Genomic DNA, 17,431 nt, shown 5'->3' on the forward strand with positions numbered 1-17,431 from the left:
CGCTTCCCCGCGCACATGCGCACTGCAGGCAGCTGGCTGTGTTGTCACGTGCCGGGCGAGAGCCACCGCCTCCTGGGCGGGTGCTTCCTGTGGCTGTCTCCGCCGCCGCCCGGGGGCCGCGGGAAGCTAGGCGGTTCCGGGCTCGAGAAGGCCCGGTTTTGGTTCGGGTCCGCCGCGAGGTATGCCACGTGCCCGCTTCCGGGCGTGTGGAGTCTGGGGGCGGCCGGGGAGATAGAGGCGGCTTGGGTCGGGCCGGGCCGAGCCTGGCAGCGGGAGGAGGCGCGGGTGTGGGGAGCCCGGCGTCGCCTCTCCTGAGCCCCGACCGGCCTGCGGCAGCGGAGTATCTCATTCTCCTGAGCGCCTTCACTCCCGCACCCCATCCCGGCTGACGCTTCGCTGTTGACTGCTGTCGAAATCTGACACTTGGAGTGGCAGACGCCTGTGTGTTCACACCAGGAAACCTTGCAGCCTTGTTGGTCCCAGCTCCAGACGCGGGATCGTGTCTGCTTCTTAATCCCCACGCCACCTCACGCTCCTCCATAGATTTGCAAGATGCTCAGGGCTGTGGTTTCCCGCCGTATATGATCTCCCACTTCCCTGTGCACCTTCTGCAGCAACCCATCATGCTTCACACTGCTGTCAGGGTAACGCCTAAGTACCTTTAAAGCCTTAAAGGTGTTTCTCTTTCTCCCCTGGTTCATGCCCTCATTTCTAGCCTTGCAGTTTGGTTTATGCCTCAGTGATGCCGGGCGTTTTTCCCTTGTATAGGCCAAGCCATTTCTCACCTCAGAACTGGTATCAGTTCGATTAATTTGCTTGGAATTTTGCTCGTCCCCAGTGCCCAAACTTCATGACTCAGCACAGACCTCATCCTTCCTTAGATGCCTTTTCTAGGTCCTCGATAAGGGGCAACCTCTCACATCCATGGTCTTTGCAGCTACTCTGTGGTGGTTGTCTGCCCATGGGTCTGTTTCCTTGAAGCCTGAGGTAGAAGCAAATGAGTTTCTTCCGGTGCTGGGCAGGCTGTGCTACACTACCCGTTGACCACTTGTGACATCTTTCAGAGGGTCTGAATGCTGAATCAGGTGTAGAGTGTCCAAGGAAACTGATGATGAAAGCGACCTATGTCCGTGCTGCCTAGTGGTGCTCTTTAGTGAGGTTTAGCTACAGTACTTGAAACTTACCTGGTATGACTGAGGAACTGAATTTTTAACTTAAATGTAAATAGACACATTATTCGCAGGACAAACGGCACTTCTTTTAATAGCCTTTCCAAACCATTGTATGCTTCCGTAAATCTGCCTTCCATGGGCACCAGTCACTTCAGAAATTGTACACCCCCGCCCCCATATCCCTCTGTTGACAGTGGTCCCCTGCCTCCCATCCACCGCCTCTCCTCTCCCACGGGAATAAACCCCCTAACCACGGGTTCCATTTCATCATCTACTCCGGTCTGAGTCTCTTCAACTTTACACCTGATAGGTATCTAGCCTGCCAAGATGCCAGGGCCAAGACCTCGGAAGGGCCCTAAGACCAGTGGCCAGGGTGCCGAAACTGCCAAGCAGGTATGAACATGGCCTCCTTCACCCCTTGGTCACGTGGAGTAGGGATCTCTAGACTTTTGTGGCTAAAGAAATGGCTCAGTGGTTAAGAGTGTTTGCTGCCACTGCAACTGGAGTTCTAGGGGATCCAACACCTTCTTTCAGCCTCCATGGGTACCATAGCCACATGGTATACATACATACATATGGGCAAAACCGTCATACACATTTAAAAAAAAAACCCTTAAAAACAAACCAGAACAAATAAAAAAATCAGTTAAGGTTGGGTTGGGAAAAAGGGCATGGATGCCATGAAAACCGTACTTTTAATTACTCTAGTTTGTCTGTCACTCAGGAGGTTACAGCTGTGACTGAACACCAGGGTAAAGTAGTACCTACGTCTGCCCATACAAATGACTGTTATGTTGACATAGACATAGAAAATAAAGTAGAAAAAGGGGACGATGGGCTAGTGCTTCCTAGGCACACAGTCGGGTTTGCACATGGATTCTGAGTGGATTGGAGTGATGGTTGCAAAACAATGGGAATGTATAATGTTCCTTAGCTGCACACTTGAACATAGGATGGTAGAGTTCATGCTGTGTTTACTACAATTAAATAAATCTGGGGGACTGGAGAGATGGTTTAGCGGTTAAGAGCACTGGCTGCTCTTCCAGAGAACCCATATGGTAGCTTACAACCATCTGTAAATACAGGTGCAGGGGAATCTAACACCCTCACACAGACATACTTGCAGACAAAACACCATGCACATAAAATAAAAATAAATCATTTTAAAAATTAAATGTGGTACCTAATCCCAGCACTAAGGAGGCAGAAGCAGGAGGATTGTGAGTTCAAGGCCAGCTTAGGTTATACAATGAAAGCACTTCTCAAATTACTCCTTCTTCCCCCACAAAGATTAGGTGTGTATATGGTAGAATCTTTGAAGGTGGTGAGAGTTAACTAATGTAATCCTGGATAATGTGAAGTGTCGTGCCCAGCTGCTGCTGTCTTGTTAGTTATGATAGTGATACTGTAGTCTTACTGGTTTCTTTAAAGAACTCTCCCTAGTTTGGATCTGTTTCCTTCTCTGCACAGTGGGCTTTGGGGTGAGTAGGGCTGGAACCAGGGCTTACTATGCCTGGCAACTGCTCTTCCACTGAGCTGAACTTCCAGCTCTGTTCTGCTTTTTATTTTGACACAAGTTCTCAGAAGTTGCCTAGGCTGACTTTGAACTTTTATGTTTCCCAGGCAGGTCTTGAACGTGGAGTCTTTCTGCCTTGTCTCCCCAGTGCTAGGATAATAAGCATGTGCCACTACACATAATTTCATTATGTGATTTTTTTTTTTAAAGATTTATTTATTTTACTTTATGTGAGTCCACTGTAGCTGTCTTCAGACACACCAGAAGAGGGCATCGGATCCCATTACAAATGGTTGTGAGCCACCATGTGGTTGCTGGGAATTGAACTCGGGACCTCTTGGAAGAGCAGACAGTGTTCTTAACCACTGAGCCATCTCTCCAGCCCCGGGATATTTTTTTTTTTAAATATTTATTTATTTCATATGACTACACTGTCTTCATGCACACCAGAGGAAGAACTGGATCCCATTATAGATGGCTGTGAGCCACCATGTGGTTGCTAGGAATTGAACTCAGGACCTCTGGAAGAGCAGTCAGTGCTCTTAACCGCTGAGCCACCTCTCCAGCCCCGGGATATTTTTTTTTAAAGACAGGGTCTCATGCACAGCCTAGGTTATCCTTGAACCCCTGATTATGCTGCTTCCCCCACCATGTGCTGGAACTGCAAGCATGTGGGTCATCATGTGATTTTTGTTGTTGTTTGTTTAGTGAGATGGTCTCACTATGTAGACTAGATTGGCCTTAAACTTGGGGTGGTTCTCCTGCCTTAATCTCTCAAGTTCTGGTTTGTTATGTAATTTAAAAACAGTTATCTAGTTTGTGTGAATGTATGTCACATGCATGGGTCGGATCATTGGCTGCCCTGGAACTTGAGATACAGATAGTTATGAGACATGCACTGTGGTACTAGGAACTGAACTTGAGTCCTGGAAGAGGAGGAAGCACTCAGCCACTGAACCATCTCTCCAACCCCATGATACGATTCTGGAGAATCCTTCTCTGGGTGCTGGAGAAATAGCTTTATTGTTAAGAGCATTTGGGTGTGGTTTCCAGTACCCATGTAGAAGTTTAAAAATAACCCATAACTTCAATTTCAGGGGATCTGCCTTCACGCATATGGTATAACCCATACATGCAGGCAAAACATTCTTACACAAAATAATGAAATCTTTTTAAAAAACCCTTTCTATGTTCTTAGCTGGGGCTTTTTGTGGAGTTCAACCCTGAGGACATGCTCCTGGGGATGGATGAGACAGAAGATGATGGAGACCTGGAGGCTGAGTTATTGGCACTCACTGGGGAAACAGGGAGCACAAGCAGGAAGCCAGCACCCAAGGGGCGGGGTGAGTTCACTGCCGGGCTGGTACAGGCCTATGTGGCAGAGGGTCCTTACCTGACAGCCTGAAGGAGTCAGCCAGCTCCCCTAGTCCTTTTGATAATTACATTCCTTCAGGAATTCAGCTATGTACCTGTATTTGGAGCTCCTTCCCCTTTGAGGACAAATCTGATTGTTAGCCTAAGATCACTAGCCTTAGTCCTGCATAGGTGGAGCCTCATCTTATACAGTAGGGGCTCAAATAGAGCTGATAGAATTGTGTGCACAGTAAATAGAGATGGTATGAAATGAGAAGTGAAATCTCTCTTCATAGCCTGGAAGAGGATGGAAGGTTAGTAACAGAATAAGAGGTCTAAGGTTCTCTTAGCAGGAACCCTTAGAGGCAGCCTGTATGTCTGAGTCGGAAACAACTGGGAAGGGGCTCGCTACTCTAGCCCTGCTTTGGGTTAGATAAGCCTGGGTTTGGATACTGTCACTTACTGAGATTGTGAATTTGGGGAATTGGTTTATTCAGAATAGAGAATGTGGATAATGTTACCCATCTTACAGTATTGTAACACTGGAGTGGATGGTAGAACCATTTACAAATGTGAAAGGCATAGTGGGACAGTGTATAGTACATTTCCCTACAGACAGAAATGCAGGGAAAAGAGCAGCCTGTTACCCGGGAAGCAGGAACCATAGCAGGGGTCTTTTGAGCTGGGTCATGAAAGGGGAGAACCTTTCTGAGTTGTACTTTGCTGTGGAAGGGAAGGGGGATTTCTGCTTGGTGTAGTAACCAATATAGTGAATTAAAGATCGTCTGTTTATTATCGGGCCATGAGTCACCATGATCATCTGTGACTCTCTTTCCTCAGCCCCACTGCCCATGGCCCACATTGAGAAGTTGGCAGCAGACTGTATGCGAGATGTGGAGGAGGAGGGCGAGGAAGAGGAAGGGCTGGAGGACGATGCAGACCTTCTGGTATGTTTGCCAGGCTGGTGTCCAAGGTGAGAGCTATTGAGGGAGACTGGGGCTTGTCCTTGTCCCTTCCCAGGCCTTATCCTCATGACCTTACAGTGAGAGATTGGTCTCATTTGATTTTGGGTCTGGACTCTGCAGAACTTGAATTCTCAAGTTTTCATTTACTTTTTCAAGGTCTTCCTTGATTAGATTAACGAACTGTTAGTGAAGAGGATTTGGCATTGAGAAGTATTGCATGGGAAGAGAAGCCTTAACTTTTTTCTAGTCATGATGTGGCCGTGAGGCACCCAGAGTTCTTGGACTATTTCCCCAGACAGAGCTGCAGGAAGTCCTGGGTGTGGATGAAGAAACTGGGCTGGTGGATGACAGTGAGGAAACAAGCCCAGACCTGTCTGAGGAGAAGACAAGGGACAACACTGAACAACCTGTAGCACCAGCAGCCTTCCAGCAGGCCTTACCTGCAGCAGTGGCTCAGGTAGGTTTTGCAGGAGGGCCCCATTGTACCTTTGATGCTCCTATGTGTACATGTACAGTATGCATGTAGCATGTCTTATACAGCAGGGTTGCCAAAAAACTCTAGCAGTTCCCCACATAGAAAACAGCATGAGAGACTTTCATAGCTGGCTGACTTCAAAGGCCTTCCTGTTTGAGGCCACTCCTGGAACCATTTTGGGGGCCTCTGCCTGACATAATGTCTGGCTTCTCTTGTGGGTCTCTGCCTCATACTCAGGGGGCTTAGGCACTTCTTTCTCCTGGAGTCCCAGAGATCCATCTTCTGGGGTAGCTTCCTCACAGAGAGAGAATGGCAAGGGCCTAGCTGGCTGTGGAGTGGCCCAGCCCTGAGCTGAAGTATCTGCAGGCTGGAGGGCCTCGGGGGCTGCAGGCTTTGCTGGAGGAACGGATCCAGAACTACCGGGAGGCTGCGGCCAGTGCCAAGGAGGCTGGTGAAGCTGCCAAAGCCCGGCGCTGTGAGCGAGGCCTGAAGGTGAGACTGTGGGTCAGGCAGCACTGGCATGATAAACACTGTCATCGCTGGCCTGTCTTCCAGCAAGGCCCAGGTGGCTTCCTGGGTTCAAGTCTAATCCCTTCCCTTAGACTCTGGAGTCCCAGCTTGCCACTGTGAGGAAAGGCGGCAAGATCTGTGAGGACGAGATTCCACCTCCAGTGGCCTTGGGCAAAAGGCCCCCAGCCCACCAGGAAAGACCCAGCAAGGACTCTGAGATAGACTCTGCAGGCTCCTGTGCCATGGACCCAGGTATATGAAGACAAGACTGTTTCTGGTTCCCATAGTCTGCCCACCCTACCTGCCTGCCTGTCATTGCTCCAAGGATTCCTAGACCGGCAAGACTGGGGCCCTCGCACTTCCTTCTTTGACCGTCCAGCCTCTTGTGTTATGTAGGTGACCTTTCCCAACCTGAGTCCAGCCTCCCTGCCGTTGCTGCCTTGCCTGATTCAGACCCAGACCCACAGGCCCTGCTGTTAGCCCGACAAAGAGAGTACAAAGCAGCTGCTCTCAGTGCCAAGCGGGCCGGAGATCTAGACCGTGCTCGGGAGCTCATGAGGATTGGGAAGGTATGCATCCTGCTTCCACTTAGTAGATGGGGAACAGAGGCTCAGAGAGGAGGCCAAACAGTACCTGGCTGAGAGTGCACTCATGGAGTTGTTTGAGGCCACGCTCTTGGAGCTCTTTGGCTTATGCCTGTAACTTTTCTTCTTCAGAGATTTGGTACTGTCCTAGAGGCCCTGGAGAAGGGGCAGCCTGTGGATCTGAGTGGCATGCCCCCAGCACCTGAGGGTCAGTCAAATAATGAGGGTGTCTACCTAGGCTGGGATTAGGGAGGATTCTGAGGTATGGAGTTGGCAGGTATCTGCCTACCCTGCTATTTGGATTCCCAGATCTGAAGGCCCTCCCCCAGGCTTCTGAGGCCTCTGCAGCAACCCAAGTCCTGTCCCCAGCAGTGGAGCAAATGCAGCCAGTGATGTCCTCTGACCTCCCAGCCACCCCAGGTAGGACTTGACAATGGGAGAGTGGAGTTGGGGCCTAGGAAGGTGTAAGATGAGCTGATAGGCTCTCCTTATCACCTTCATAGCGGCCCCTGCAGAGCCAAAGACAGTGCTGGATGCTTTACAACAAAGGCTGAACAGGTATCGTGAGGCAGGCATCCAGGCCAGGGCCAGTGGGGATGAGCGCAAAGCCAGGATGCATGACCGAATTGCCAAGGTAAGCCCACTGCTGTGTAGCCCCATCCTATGTTAGCTCACCCTTGCTTCACCCTGCCTGTCTGCTTTCCCTACCAGCTCTGGTCTCTAAGTCCTTGTCTGCTTATGGACTTCTTGCTGCTTTGGGACTCCTTTTCTTCTAAGGCTGCAGTCCTCCTCTGTCCCCTCTCTCTGCCTCTCTGCACTGAGGACACAGAACCTGCAGACTGTAGTCTGCTAAAAATCCCTTCCTTCCCATGTAGCAATATCAGGATGCTATTCGAGCTCATCAAGCAGGACGGAAAGTTGACTTTGCTGAGTTACCTGTTCCTCCAGGTGGGTGAAGCTTGAACTGTTGACTTTATGAGGTTTCTGAGCAAGAATGGAGAAAGACGTTTCTCATGTGTGTGCCTCCACCTTGTGAGAGTTACCTATCCTAGAGCCAGGCAAGACCCACAGCAGGCTCATGTGTCTTTAATGCTACCACTTTGCCCCTTCTCCATTCTGTCTCTCAGGATTTCCTCCCATCCCTGGCCTGGAGCCCAGAAAAGATACTGAGGAGGATTCAGTGACAGCAACTTTGGCAGCTGCCCAAAAACTGGCCTCAGAAGATACAGCCCTGGTAGATGAAGATGAGGAGGTTTGGCTATGGGCCCAGGACTCCAGGGCTTGGTTGTAGGGGCTTGGGTGGGGGTGGGGGGACAGATGAGGAGTAAACCAGACCCTGTTGTGTATTAACCTCATAAAATAGAGATCCTTTCCTCCATTTTAGAGAAAAAAATTCCAGAGGCAGAACCTGACTTCAGACCTGGGTTTTTCTAGCCCCCTAAAACTCCACCATTCTTTCTGACTGGTGCTCCTACTGAGGAAGCTGGGCTAGGAGGCATTGAATGGTTCTGTCTTTGGGTTGTAGGGCTCTGGAGGGGAAGCTACTCCACTAAGGTCATACAGTGAAGGGTGCAATATTAAGGAGGTAGCCCAAGTGTAGGCATGGGGAGTGGTAGCAATTTGATAGACTCCTAACTGGATAACTGGATGCCACCTGCAGAGGGACACCCCAGCACAGGCCCCATTGGCCAAGAAGCCAGCACAGCCTCTGGTCCCTTCATCCCATCTTCTGAATGAGCCCAAGGCCTCAAGTTCTAAGGAGTCACTGAGTCCATCTGGTAATTTGGGGACAAATAAGACAGAGGAGTGGCAGCCCAGTGAGATAGGCATGACCTCAACCGTTGGCCCTCTTGGTTTAGTTCGGGAGCAGGTGACACTGCTGGAGGCTCGGAAACTGCAGTACCAGCGAGCAGCTCTGCAAGCCAAGCGCAGGCAGGATCTGGAGCAGGCCAAATCCCACTTACGAGTAGCTAAAAGTCTTGAGGCTCAGATCATCCAGGCCAGAGCTGGTCAACCGATTGACCTCTCTAAGGTGAGTTCAACCTAGGCTGCCTCGAGCACAGAGGTGGCGGCTGGTTGATGGGGACGAACTGGAGTGGCTTTTGGGTGAGGGTAAGACCTGTATAGAATGATGGCAGTAGGAAAGGAGTCTTTTGCTTGTCTCCCTCTTGTGACCCTGAGATAGACCATTAGGGAGACAAGGAGAAAGGAATGCGTTACTGATGGTCACAGGTAACACGGCAGGGTCAGTCCAGTAGAAGCAGTGCTATAAAAAGGTATAGCATGAATTCCTGTGTTTGTTGGGCCCAGCAAAGGTATAAACTGACTCTTGGGGCCCGAGGGGCCTTATGATCTGGGCAGGTGCCTTCACCCTTGACAGATGAAGAAGGTGACTTCATCCTCATTCACCATGAGGATCTTCGACTCTCCCAGAAGGCTGAGGAGGTGTATGCCCAGCTACAGAAAATACTCCTGGAGCAGCACGAGGTCAGTAGCCCGTGTCTCTGCCTTCTGTGTTCTAGGCTCAGAGTCTCACTCTTCTCACTGGTGTAATATATGGCCCTGGACAAGCTACTTTCCTCATTTACCAAATGAGCTGCTGTCCCTTTTGAGTTCAGGGTGTTTTTCACATGTATGCTTTGCCTACATGTGTGTGTATATATATCATATGTGTGTCTTGTGCCCATGACGGTCAGAAAAGAAATTGGATTCCTTGAAACTGGAGTTACAGGTGCTCGTGAGACACCACATGGGTGCTGGGAACCAAGTGCAGGTCCTTCACAAGAGCACCAGTGAGCCATCTCTCCGCCCCCATTTTTATGCGGTTATGAAATTCAAACAGTTACAGGGAATGGATTTTGCGGGAGGGAGCTGATCTGATGTGGTGCCATTCTGAGAAGACAGTATTCTAAGGTATATGTTTGAATTTGTTTTCTGTGGCAGTGATGATCTTTGAGATGGGGGCTTGCTCTGTTCCATGATATTCTAGAACTGTTTTTATGGAAGGAGCTTGCTAAGTGAATTTTTGGGAAATGGCTATCCTCAAGAAAAGCAGCAAAGTGTAGGTAGCCAAGCATGGTAGGTGATACATACCTGCAGTGCCAGCATTTCGAGGGGCAGGCAGGAGAGTTGCCATTAGCCCCGGATCTACCTGGGCCATGCAGCTGAGACCCTTCTCAGACTGGCAGACGCACATAAGCACATAAGTTGAGCTTTAGGAAGTGTGCCCTAGGAATATGTTTTATAGGGGAGGACTAAAGAGGACTGTTTGGAGCTTTGAGAGGTCAGGCCTTGAATGCTATCCTTGGTAAGCCCTGCGCTGGCTGTGCAGTCACTCTGGGCTTCTGTTTCTAGAAGTGCCTGCTGTTCTCCAAGCAGTTCATGCACCAGGGTAATGTGGCTGAGACTACACGGTAAGTGCCAGGGCTGTGCTAGGCTTGTTGGGTAGGGATCGACAACACACCCTACCATGCTGACTTGGTTGTCCATCCTTGGCAGGTTTGAGAAGCTTGCTGAGGACCGAAAGAAACAGCTTGAGATCCTGCAGCTGGCCCAAGCCCAGGGCCTGGACCCTCCCAGTCATCACTTTGAATTGAAGACATTGCAGACTGTGAGGTGCCAATGCCTAAGGGAATGGCCCTGTGCAGAGATAGGGAGGGCAGCAGTTTTGGAGCAGAGCCTGGAGACTCTTCAGTCTTTATTGAGACGTCCCAGTGTCATGGGTGTTGAGTGGGGGAAATGGCTGTGCTGCCTTCGGAGGGTAGCTCGGGGTTGCAGCTCCACCCTACAGCGTTGTGCTGGCCCTTATCTTGTCTTGTCCTCTGCACTCTCTTCATTCTCTTTCTAGGATCTTCTCAGAACTCAATAGCACAGAAATGCATCTGATCATCGTCCGGGGAATGAACCTCCCAGCCCCACCAGGTAACCCAGGCCACCTTACTGAAGGATGTCCGTGCCCATGTGCTTCACTGCACCCCGGCACCAAACTCTGGCTGTGCTTTCTGGCCTGACTCCCTTTTTTTCCCTTATAGGAGTGACTCCGGATGATTTGGATGCTTTCGTACGGTTTGAGTTTCACTACCCTAACTCGGTGAGGCTTTCCTGTGGTTGGGATTCTCTGAACCACAGCACTGCCTAATTTGACTCCATCGTGGATAGGCATTGCCATAGGGAGGGGTTGAAGACCTTCTGCCCATTTCCTGCTTGGGTTGCTTTCCTCACATCTGACTCAGCGCTGTGCAAAAATACATGATTTTTGAGCTTTCTCAAATTCTCTCTTCTTTCTGCCATAGGACCAGGCTCAAAAAAGCAAAACAGCTGTGGTAAAAAATACGAACTCTCCAGGTGAGTCGGGTATAAGGTCCTTTCCTGCTCTCACTTTCCATATAGACAGCCCAGTTTCTAGAGTTTAAAACTTACTGTTTTATTTGGTTCACTCAACTCAAAAATAAAGGCAGGTTGTCGTTAATTAATAGTTGTCTGGAGAGGGCTCGGTGGTGCAGAGGATTTGCTTTAGGGGTACACACCCACCAGTAACTAGCTCCAGCAGGATACCGTTCCTCTGGCTTTCATGGGCACCTGCACACACGTGTGGCTGCGCATACACAATTCAAAACAGTAAGGGGTCATTGTAAAGTGTTTTGAAACAGGGTCTTCTGTAGCTCTTAGGTATGCCTGGGATGGAACTCACGGAGCTCCTTATGTATCTGTTTCCTGAGTGCTAGGATTAAAGTTGTGTGCCACCACACTTGGAAAAAAAAATGAAGACCGTAGAAAAGCAATTATGAATCCTGAGGCTTGAGGTTAGTTGAGTAAAGGAATTTGCCTGGGGGTTCACAGCAAAGAAGTGTTAAAAATAGACATGAAGTCTGGGTGTTATAATCCCACCATTTTTAAGGCATAGGAAAGAGGATCCCAGCAAGCTTAATGCCAGTGTGGTCAATATAGTGAGCTGTAGGCCAGCCAGGGCTATGTAGTGAAACCCTATCTTAAATGTGTGTGTGTTGGGGGATAGGGGGAGGAATATATTTAAATCCAAGAATTCACACTCCAGATTCCGAGTCCTTTCTGATAGAATCTGTGTCTCAGGGCACCAAACTGTTTACAAGGCTAGAACCTACATGCTCTGCCTTTCTTTGGTGACTGACGGTCTGAATTGAAGGCAGTGAGCTCCAGAGAAGAAAAGCCTGCCCTGGGCTTCCATTTCTACTCCCCCACAAATTCCAACCTATCCTTGCCTGCTCTCCTCCTTGCAGAATTTGAACAAGTTTTCAAACTAAACATCAATCGAAATCACCGAGGCTTTAGGAGGGTGATCCAGAGCAAAGGAATCAAATTTGAGATCTTCCACAAAGGGTAAGGGTCCCATTGGCAAGGTTGGAGGGAAGAAAGGGCAGATCTGTTCCTGTTGTTCTCCACACCACTGCTTGCTTGCATTGAACTCAGCCAGTTCATTCCTGCCCTCTCTGCCCAGTCTAATCCTCTGCTTCTTGCCTTTCCAGATCCTTTTTTAGAAGCGACAAGCTGGTTGGCACAGCACACCTGAAACTGGAAAGGCTGGAGAAAGAGTGTGAGATCAGAGAGATCATGGAGGTAGGGCCCAAGATGAACTCTATTGAGGGTTCTATGCACATTTTAAAAGTGTCTGGTAGTGTGCTTTGAAGATGGGTGGTATCCCCGTGTAATAGACGAAAGGAGTGAAGAAAGTCTGAGCTCCTTCCAGTCAGCCAGGTGTGGCGAAGTTGGAGTTGAGGTTGGGAGAAGACCCTTGAGGATTCTGACCACTGCTAAGCACGGTATAGATTTCTGTTCTAGGGCTGTGTTGTGCTTGGGTCAGTGGCAGAAGACATGCTCCACACAGGAAATGGAGACAGTGTTTCTACATCAGTGACAGTCATGATTGTAACTGAAACTGGGCAGGCAGCTCCTTAAGCTTCCGTGGTCTCACAGGGCTATAGAAGATGGGGAGATTTAAGAACCTGCTTCTGACAAAGGGAGAACAAGCCAGAGCAGAAGGAACTTGCTAATTCATATACTTTGTCCTTGGCAGAGCCAGGTCCAGACAGACCTTTACAATACTTTTGAAAGCTAGAGCTTGTCTCTCCCTCGTGGAGTTGTCTGAAAGTGTGGCCTATTCTGAAATGCCTTGGGGGTGGTCAATCCCAAGCTTCTGTAGTATGCTGTGTTCATCTAGTTCCTTATCTGCTCTAGAGGAGGGCATGGCCTGGGTTCTACTTGTGATTGCTACCCATCCACTTTCCCTGTGGATGCCCCCTGAGGCCAGTGTTAATTCTAGGAGTTACGATCAAGGGAAAACCAGGATAGGGTATTGGGTGTCTCATCTGCAGCCAGAGCACTGACACTTACCCAGATGTCTAGGTTATCATAAGACACACTGAGAGTAAGCAGTCGCCACTTCCATACTGCAGGAAGAAGCCCGGCTATACTGAGGCTGACACCCAGGATACTTTAGCTGCTCTGAGAACCTACCTGCCCCAGTCTATCCTCTCATTTATTGTCTGTCTGTCTTGTCTGTCTGCGGCTGTCACAGGTTCTGGATGGAAGAAAGCCCACTGGGGGGAAGCTGGAAGTTAAGGTGAGGCTGCGGGAGCCTTTGAGCAGCCAGGACGTGCAGATGGTCACTGAGAACTGGCTGGTCCTGGAGCCTAGGGGCCTGTGAAGAGGTAGGTTGCCCTGCTAAAACTTCTGTTTCACAAATTTCTTGGGTGAAAGCATTTTTCTCCTGTCTGAAGGAAGTGTTGTGGGTCATTCCTAAAGTTCCTCAGTAGACTTGGAGCAGGAAGGGAGCTTTTCAAGGTTAACTGTTGTCAAAAATTTTTTAAAAAACCTGGTTTCCTTTGTGCTTTTGCCTTATGAGGTGGACATCACTGGTACGAGCTCACTGACCCGGCTTTGCTGGCTGCAAGAGCCTTTGTACATGGAGATGCTGCTACACAAAGCACCAAAGACTGTTGAACTAACCGTGGCTCGGGCGCTCCTCGTGCTGCTTCTCCTGGGCCTTCGTGGAAGCTGGCCACATCTTAGGAGCGTCTCGTAGCCTCCCACCCCACTCTCCAGAATGTGGGTGAAGACAAGGATACCCCCATTGCTCTGTGCCATTGAGTCCTACTGCCCCGTAACCTCTGCATAGTAATTATGTACAGCTTAACCCAGCCCCCCACAACCCCTTGCACCATTTCTGGATGTGCCTTTCAAAGATGTAACTGTAAGGGATGGGAGAACTTGAGTGTGATCGGAACATCCCCTGCTTAAGGGAGAGACTGGATTCCGTGACTCCAGCTGGCCAGTGGCAGACTGTCCTGCTCAGCTGTTTGCCCCTCTGCCTGTGCCTTTGTTCCTGACAGCTGCTGCACTAGCCTTTCTGATCCCCAGAGGACTCGGGAACAGGAAAGTTACTTTGGTACTATTGGTGGGGAGTAAGGGGAAGGTTCTCTTTGGTTTGGTTCATGTACCTAAGATGAAAGACTATTAATTAAGGAGAAAAAAAAGAAAGAAAAACTATCGGTTTTATGTAGCCATTTTTATTTTAAAACTAGGTCTGATTCACTGTAGGGACTTTGCACTCTGAATAGTGTTAACTGTCAGAGCCTTCAAATGCGCTGCCCTCTGTCACTTTATTTTTTATTTTTTTGAGACCGGGTTTCTCTTTGTAACAGCACTGGCTATCCTGAAACTCTGTGGACCATGCTGGCTTCAAACTACAAGATCACCTACCTCTGTCTCCTGGGTGCTGGGATTAAAGGTGTGTGCAGTCACGCCTGGCTTCCCTGCCACCTTCAGAGCTGAAGCAGTAACAATACCACACATGCATTGCCCCTGTGCACTCACTGAGCAATCACCTGGCTAGTCATGTCTGTCCGAGCTCCGTAGCTCTTGTGGTAGGTAAATGGTAGAAATGAAGGGAGAAATGGTTGCAAAGGTTAATATTCACAAATGCGTTATTTTTGATTTTCTAAAAAATCAGCATCCCAAATCTTTCCCATTTTAAAGCATTAACCTCAACAAAGTATTCCTCCAGATACTTTATTCTATTTTCTTGGTTGTACAAGGCAGGGTCTCAATCTATATCCTAGCCTGGTTTTAACTCATAGCTATCCACCTGCTTCAGTTTCCTAGTGTTGGGATTACAGGCCTTGAGCATGTGTCACCATGCCTGGCTTCCTCGAGATGATTTGTGAAGGCTCCATGTGAAGTAAATGCATTCAGCTGCTGGTCACTACACTGTTGCCCAGGGATGAACTTCTGTGACTGTAGGAGATGACACGGCTGGACCATGCTTCCTTGTACTTAAGAGCTTATCAGAAGTGCTGGTGGTTAACAAGGCAGAAACTGCATACAAGTGATGTCTCAGAACTCTCTGGCCAGTCTTAGCGGATGTGAACTCTCAATCTTCCATATGTAAGAGATTTAACAATTACAGTCACCCGTGTCCAGCAGTAATTTGGAATGAAAGGGTCTCTGCCTTCACTAAGGAACCTAGAGCAGGCAGGGAGGAGTCAAGAGTTTCTGATCCACTATATTTTCCTTACAGTTTGATCTGACTCAGAGCTAAATTGAAGAATCCCTGGGGTTATTCTCAAAGATCCCAGCTAGACCTAGCATTTCTCATTTTGCCCCTCTGCTAGAAACATTCTAGTGTTCTTTGACTTCAAGGATTTCCCTTTACAACTCACCCTTTCAGTCCACTTTATTGTTCTGCTTACTGAAAAACAACCTCAAGGTTGAGGGAGGCCCGACAGAGCCACCCACTGCACATGGAGTCTGAGTTTCTTAAAAGGTCTTTGTTGTAGCCAAGGAATGCATGGTTAGGGGGAGGGGCCAACATAAAGCCTCATTTTGTAAGATTTGGTCATCCACAGTCGCCAAACATTATTCACAAATACAAGAGAACCAGCCACAACGGAAATCCTTTTTTAAATATTGCACTGCATGTCAACTTGACACACCAAACTAAACAATACAGAATTCGTTTTAGAGTCAGGAAATTTTGCTCATGGGAAGCAAAGATTTGTGGTTTTTCTCTTACGTAGCACCACTCTAAAACCTGTATGGTCCCTCTCCTAGTTATTTAGGTTTCCCCCCACGGGTGTTTGTGGCATTTCCTAAAAGATCTTTGCACTAAGTGAGGTCAGCTGTCGTATGAAACAAACTGGCTGGGGCTGGCAGACAGGAAGCATGTACCTGCTCTAGTTCTAATTCTTTCCTTCTCTGGCCTCTAAGATGGACATCAGCAGTCTTCTATTCCTTAGTCCTGTGAATAAGACTCTAAAAATCCCATTACTGTTATTTAATTTTAGCATTAGTAAAATAAAAGCCACTGTCACAAACGGCTATTTCTAGACTCAATGCTGAGCAGATTACTTGTTAGAAATACATTAAATGTGGGGGCTGGAGAGATGACTCAGTTAAGAGCTCTTCCAGAGGTCCTGAGTTCAATTCCCAGCAACCACATGGTGGCTGATTCCCTCTTCTGGTGTATTTGAAGAGTGGAACAGTGTACTTGAATATATAAAATAAATTTTAAAAAGATACGTTAAATGCATAATTATCTTTCAGATGGCCATAAAGAAATTTAATTGAAACTTGGGGCCCACCAGTAGGACCTGGTATAGATGGAGAAGACAGAAATGGGAACTTAGACAGTCCCACCATTCTGCCACCTTGAGAGCAGGAGGTATTGAGAAAGAGTTAGTTAAAAAAAAAAAAGAATACTAGGTATAGTAGCATATTCCTGTAATACAGCACTTGGAAGGCAGAGGCAGGAGAATCAGGAATTGAAGATGGTATTTGACTAGTCTGAGTGCAAGGCCAGTGGGGGCTACATGAGGGCCCACCTGAAAACACCAGGAAGTACATTACACAATATACGCTTACAAATACGCTTACAAATAAACTTGGTGAACATAAAACAATTTTTAAAAACATTAAGTTACCAAGATGCAATTCTGCTCTTAAGCGTAGAAGCTCTATTTATCTTTTAGGTTTAAATCTAGAAAACCTTGCCGAATGAGGAATGTGGAGCATAAGCGTTTTACTTCAGAAATTTCAGTGCACATTATAAAACAAAAGCTAAAAAGAGAAAAATTGACTATCCTTGGTGACTTAAGCCCAATTCCCCAGGATGGCTTAACTATGCATAAAGGATATTTTGTGAGTTAAGAATGGACCTATCTGTATGGCTCAAGTTTGTTCCTTTATGAGAAGACTAAACCCCTTGCATGTTCTGCAAGACCCATGTCCAACAAGGTACAGTTAGCTGCCCACCTTTGGAAGGATCTTCAGCCTAAGCTCAATATTAACACCAACCACGCCTCTCAGGTGCTCCTGTTGTATAGGCTTTAGGATGGTTCTAGAGCTCTATTCTAACAAGTTAGTGCTGTGCTTGTGAAAGGGCACCTCTGAGGCTTTGTACAAAGTGTAAGAGAAAGGTCCAGGTCCTAGGTCTCTGCGACTTTCATCAGCACCTTTGGACCTTTGGAGAGTGAATACACAGTTAACCCTCACCCACAAGAGGGACAAACACACACTCTCCAAGCCAGGCCTTTGGAAATTTACAAACAGTTGCTTCCCCAAACATGTCTAAAGTCAAGGGCCAGCTCAGCCCTCACTGTAGAAGAGGGGTGGTGGCAGCCTATCACTATCCTACAGGCCTGCATCTGAACCTAGGGGGGTATTGTGAGTAAATTGCTTTTGCTATAGAGGGACTAAATCCTGTGTGACCCCAGCCTCCACTGACACCAGTATCAGTTGCCCTCAAGCAGGATATTACAAACTAAGTAGAGAAATGCATTTGCCCTGTGATCAAAATAAATTTAACAAAATCAGAATGTACAAAT

At 48.2% G+C, this 17,431-nt stretch overlaps 1 protein-coding gene across 2 annotated transcripts; it reads left to right on the plus strand.

Moving 5' to 3' along the window:
• The first annotated feature begins 14 nt into the window (after positions 1–14).
• On the plus strand, positions 15–14,098 carry Cc2d1b (coiled-coil and C2 domain containing 1B). 2 transcript variants are annotated; one of them, NM_001270984.1, is made up of 25 exons: positions 47–179; positions 1,483–1,565; positions 3,887–4,031; positions 4,882–4,988; positions 5,302–5,463; positions 5,848–5,973; positions 6,084–6,243; positions 6,388–6,560; positions 6,708–6,783; positions 6,885–6,995; positions 7,079–7,209; positions 7,451–7,523; positions 7,703–7,827; positions 8,236–8,353; positions 8,435–8,607; positions 8,937–9,062; positions 9,930–9,988; positions 10,074–10,190; positions 10,423–10,496; positions 10,607–10,665; positions 10,868–10,919; positions 11,831–11,930; positions 12,077–12,167; positions 13,126–13,258; positions 13,453–14,098. In NM_001270984.1, the coding sequence occupies exons 2-24, from the start codon at positions 1,500–1,502 to the stop codon at positions 13,252–13,254; spliced, it is 2,553 nt and encodes an 850-aa protein (NP_001257913.1). In that variant the 5' UTR covers positions 47–179; positions 1,483–1,499; the 3' UTR covers positions 13,255–13,258; positions 13,453–14,098. The 2 variants fall into 2 exon arrangements, 1 of the variants encoding a protein (NP_001257913.1); XR_005504443.2 differs by lacking the exons at positions 10,074–10,190; positions 10,423–10,496; positions 10,607–10,665; ... (3 more) ...; positions 13,126–13,258; positions 13,453–14,098 and having other exon boundaries at positions 15–179; positions 8,917–9,062.
• Positions 14,099–17,431: the final 3,333 nt, after the last annotated feature.

This window comes from Rattus norvegicus, chromosome 5 (assembly GCF_036323735.1).
Source record: "Rattus norvegicus strain BN/NHsdMcwi chromosome 5, GRCr8, whole genome shotgun sequence".
Classification (NCBI taxonomy): Eukaryota; Metazoa; Chordata; class Mammalia; order Rodentia; family Muridae; genus Rattus; species Rattus norvegicus.